This window comes from Cebus imitator, unplaced genomic scaffold (genome assembly GCF_001604975.1).
Source record: "Cebus imitator isolate Cc_AM_T3 unplaced genomic scaffold, Cebus_imitator-1.0 Scaffold73, whole genome shotgun sequence".
Classification (NCBI taxonomy): Eukaryota; Metazoa; Chordata; class Mammalia; order Primates; family Cebidae; genus Cebus; species Cebus imitator.
In genome coordinates, this window is record NW_016107388.1 from 5,105,066 (window position 1) to 5,109,236 (window position 4,171).

A 4,171-nucleotide genomic window follows, 5' to 3' on the forward strand; every position below is an offset into this window, starting at 1 on the left:
TTTTTTTTTTGAGACGGAGTCGTCTTGCTCTGTTGCCCAGGCTGGAATGCAGTGGCTCGATCTCAGCTCACTGCAATCTCCACCCCCCGGGTTCAAGTGATTCTCCAGCTTCAGCCTCCCAAGTAGTTGAGGTTAAAGGTGCACGCCACTACGCCCAGCTAAGCTTTATATTTTTAGTGGAGGCGGCATTTCACATGTTGGCCAGGATGGTCTTGATCTTCTGATCTCATGATCCGCCCGCCTCGGCCTCCCAAAGTACGGGGATTACAGGCCTGAGCCAGCAAAGATTTAATCCCCGTATTCAGAATGCTGGATGCCTCATGCTGCCAATAGGTCTCCTATCAAAATCAACTACTTCTCTTCAATCTGCTCTGAAATTTTAACTGCCCTGGAAAGCTCTCAATTGCACATAGTCCCTATTAACATTCCACTGATCTCTGTTATCCAATACCCAAACCAACTAATGAGGAATTCGCAATTTTATTATGTTCCAGAAACCGGAGTTAAAAATCAATAAATTCAAGATGATAATGGGAAAATTCTGGGGGTTTTCAAAAAATAAAATCACCACACTGTAAGAGATACTAACTAGCAATCTTTTAAAATACAATTTTAGCGTACTTAAACATTAAACCTTTGAACGCGTAAAGCTGCATGACCCAACTTCATTAGGTACTATTAATGATAATGGTACCTACCCAGTATCTCCCAAACCATGAAGGAAAATCACCTATAAGAGGAGAGGAAAAATTAATAAGCAATGCTTAAATAAACCCACACAGAATTGTTACACACTAGTTTGTTTAAGGTGGAAAACGGAATGAAACCTATGAGGGAATTTACACACCACTATCTTCGGCAACTTTTATTTCCATCGGCCTCTTTTAAATGGCAAAAATTCCAATCAACTTCTCTCCCTTTATTTCCGGAGATAATGAATGGGGGAGGGGGGTTAGCACTCAGAGGTCCCAGTTAGGCATTCTGCACATTCTAAGAAAAACTGTTTCTCTCTTTCAAGTCAAATCCGGAACATCTCACATATCCTGTAGAATTTTTCCATCGCAAAAGCAAGCTTCCGCGGACAAAAATAAGTTTGAGTTCTCATACACGAGTTTCCTAAAAAACAGTACCTCTGACCATACAGGACACTAAATCTTCAAACTTCTTTCCTTGAGGACAAGAGTGCGAGGTGACAATAAAGCGATTTCCTGGAGGACTTAGGTTTCCCTTGCCCACACACCAGGCAGAAACACGCTGCAGCAGCGGACGCCGTGTCCCGGGCCCGGCCGGGCCGCGGGGGTCTCGGGGCCGCGCTCCCTCCGCAATGCAGGGCCGGGTGGCCGGGGGCTGGCCCTCGCGCCGGCTGCGACCCCCGGCTGCCCCCACCCCACCCCGCGGACCCCGCTGCGCCGACCACCCGCACCCCACCCGGGCCGGGAGGAGCGTCCTCGCCAGCAGGCCGCCACCCGCCCGCAACGCCCACCCCGCGCGAGGGGCAGCCGCTGGTGGCGGGCCCCGTGGGCCCATCCGAGCCCACGCCTACGCCACTCACCGCGGCGGTGGCCTTCCGGGCGGCGGGGACGACGGCGGGCAGCTGGGCTGACATGTTATTGCCGCACATACACCGGCTCAGCTCACACAGCAAGCGGAAGGAACAGCGGGCGCCCTGCCCCGGCCCAAGGGCGTGCGAGCGGCGAGTCGCGGCCGGCCCCACCGGGCGCGCGCTGAGGAGCGGCGCGCTTCCTTTCGCCTGCTCCGCGCGCGCCCCCGCGTCCACCGTCTGTCCTGCCCTGCCAGTCACCCACCTCCCCTCCCTCCGCTCGTCACAGAGTCGGGGCGGCTTCCTCCCTCTGATTGGCTGCGACGGCAGCGCGGACCGGGCTGAGCTTTCTCCAAGCCACGCGGCCCGCGCATGCTCCTTGCTGTCTGGGGAAATGCGCTCTCAGGTGCCGGGCTAGGGCTGGTCTCCGGGATCCTGGCTTAGGCTTTCGCTTTTCTGGTGCTGTAGTGAAAAGAACGAGCCCCAGAGCCAATTCACTCAACCCCAGCTGCTTTTTGGTTTCCTGAGGCCAGGGTCTATTATTTGTAAAACTCTGGATGGACTGGGAGAGGCTGGTGGAGCTTTTGCAGTATTTTTGTTTGAGGCTACACCACTATGTAGATTTGGGGTCAGCTTCCCTTCTTTAAACTTTAGTTGGAAAGGAAAACATTTGTCACCAGAAATCCTTAAATTGATCGACAATACTTATTGATGGACGTATATTGACACAGTACAGATTTAAGCGCGGAACTGGACCGCCCTTTTGTGTACAGGTGCCTTTACGGCCTAAAGTGTAGTTTACTCACAAATGTATTGCATCTCTAATACGTGGTAAGATCTGGGAGAAGGCACGAGACAGAAACACTTAAAGCCAAAATGCCCCGACCTTCAGAAGTTTACAATTCAGTGAAAAAACTCAAAGGACATACTGAATACAATCCTTAGAGTATGACTGGGAAGGAAAAACACCACCACCCTGGCCGGGCGCGGTGGCTCACGACTGTAATCCCGGCACTTTCGGAGGCCGAGGCTGGCAGATCACGAGGTCAGGAGATCGAGACCAGCCTGACCAACATGGTGAAACCCCGTCTCTACTAAAAATACAAACATTAGCTGGGTTTGGTGGCGTCCGCCTGTAATCCCAGCTACTCAGGAGGCTGAAGCAGGAGAATCGCTTGAACCCAGGAGGGGGGTTCAGCCTGGACGGCAGAGTGAGAGTGAGACTGTCTCAAAAACAACCAATGTCGGAGGTGTCAGGAGCGTGTGAACCAGAGCGACTCCATCTTTTTTTTTCTTTTATGAGATGGAGTCTCATTCTGTCGCCAGGCTGGAGTCCAGTGGCGCGATTTCAGCTCACTGTAACCTCCGCCTCCGGGGTTCAAGCAATTCCCCTGCCTCAGCCTCCTGAGTAGCCAAGACTACAGGCGCACGCCACCATGCCTGGTTATTTATTATTATTTTTTTTACATTGAGTTTTTCTACTATTTTAGTAGAGATGGGGTTTCACCATGTTGGCCAGGATGGTCTCTATCTCCTGACCTCGTGATCCTCCCGCCTCGGCCTCCAAAAGTGCTGGAATTACAGGCGTGAGTGACCGCGACCGGCCAACTCCATCTCCATCTTAAACAGGAGCTGAGTAAAATGAGGCTGAAACCTACTGGGCTGCATTCCCAGAGGTTAAGGCATTCTAAGTCACAGGATGAGTTAGAAAATCAGCCTAAAATACAGGTCATAAAGATCTTGCTGATAAAACAGTTTGCCATAAAGAAGCCGGCTTTACTGACCTCTGGCGCTTCTCACTGCTGCATTCCCATGAACGCTATGACAGTTTACGAATGCCATGGCAATGTCAGGAAGTTACCCTCTATGGCATGAATAATCCATCCCTTGTTTAGCATATCATCAAGAAATAAACATAAAAATGGGCAACCTGTTATGGAGTAGCCATTCTGTTATTCCTTTACTTTCTTTCTTTTATTTGTGAGCCAGCTTCGCCCTGTCACCTAGGCTGGAATGCAATCTCGGCTCACTGCAACTTCCACCTCCTGGATGCAAGCGGTTCTCCTGCCTCAGCCTACCGAGTAGCTGGGATTACAGGCGTCTGCCACCACGCCCAATTAATTTTTTGTATCTTTAGTAGAAATGGGGTTTCACCATGTTGGCCAGGCTGGTCTCCAACTCCTGACCTCCTGATCTCCCCGCCTCAGCCTCCCAAAGTGCTGGGATTACAGGCTTGAAGCCACCGGGACCCGCCTATTCCTTAATAAATTTGCTTTCACTTTACTGTATGGACTTGCCCTGAATTCTTTTTTTTTTTAGATCCGAGAACGCTCTCTTGGGGTCTGGATCAGGACTTCTTTCCTGTAACAGAAACAGGAAGTCTCATGCTTTGTTGGTGGGGATGAAAACTGATACAGAGTTTCACTCTTGTTGTCCAGGCTGTAGTGCAATGTAGATACCTCCGCTCACTGCAACCTACACCTCCCAGGTTCAAGTGATTCTTTGACCTCAGCCTCCTGAGTGGCTAGAATTACAGGCATGTGCCACCATACCCAGCTAATTTTCTGTTTTTATTAGAGACCGGTTTCTCCATGTTGGTCAGGCTGGTCTCGAACTCTCAACCTCAGGAAA

The 4,171-nt window shown here is 50.8% G+C and overlaps 1 protein-coding gene across 2 annotated transcripts in view; it reads right to left on the bottom strand.

Moving 5' to 3' along the window:
- The window catches only part of LYPLA1 (lysophospholipase 1), a 28,435-nt gene extending 26,663 nt beyond the window's left edge, over positions 1-1,772 (bottom strand). Inside the window, exons 1-2 of one of the 2 annotated variants that reach the window (XM_017531789.2) lie at positions 1,553-1,769; positions 699-730 (exon numbers count right to left, since the gene is read on the bottom strand). In XM_017531789.2, the coding sequence (XP_017387278.1) occupies positions 699-730; positions 1,553-1,621 (101 nt within the window). In that variant the 5' untranslated portion in view covers positions 1,622-1,769. Of the gene's footprint in view, positions 1-698; positions 731-1,552 lie in introns of both variants that reach the window. The other variant, XM_017531790.2, reaches the window with a different exon arrangement.
- Between the last annotated feature and the right edge of the window lie 2,399 nt (positions 1,773-4,171).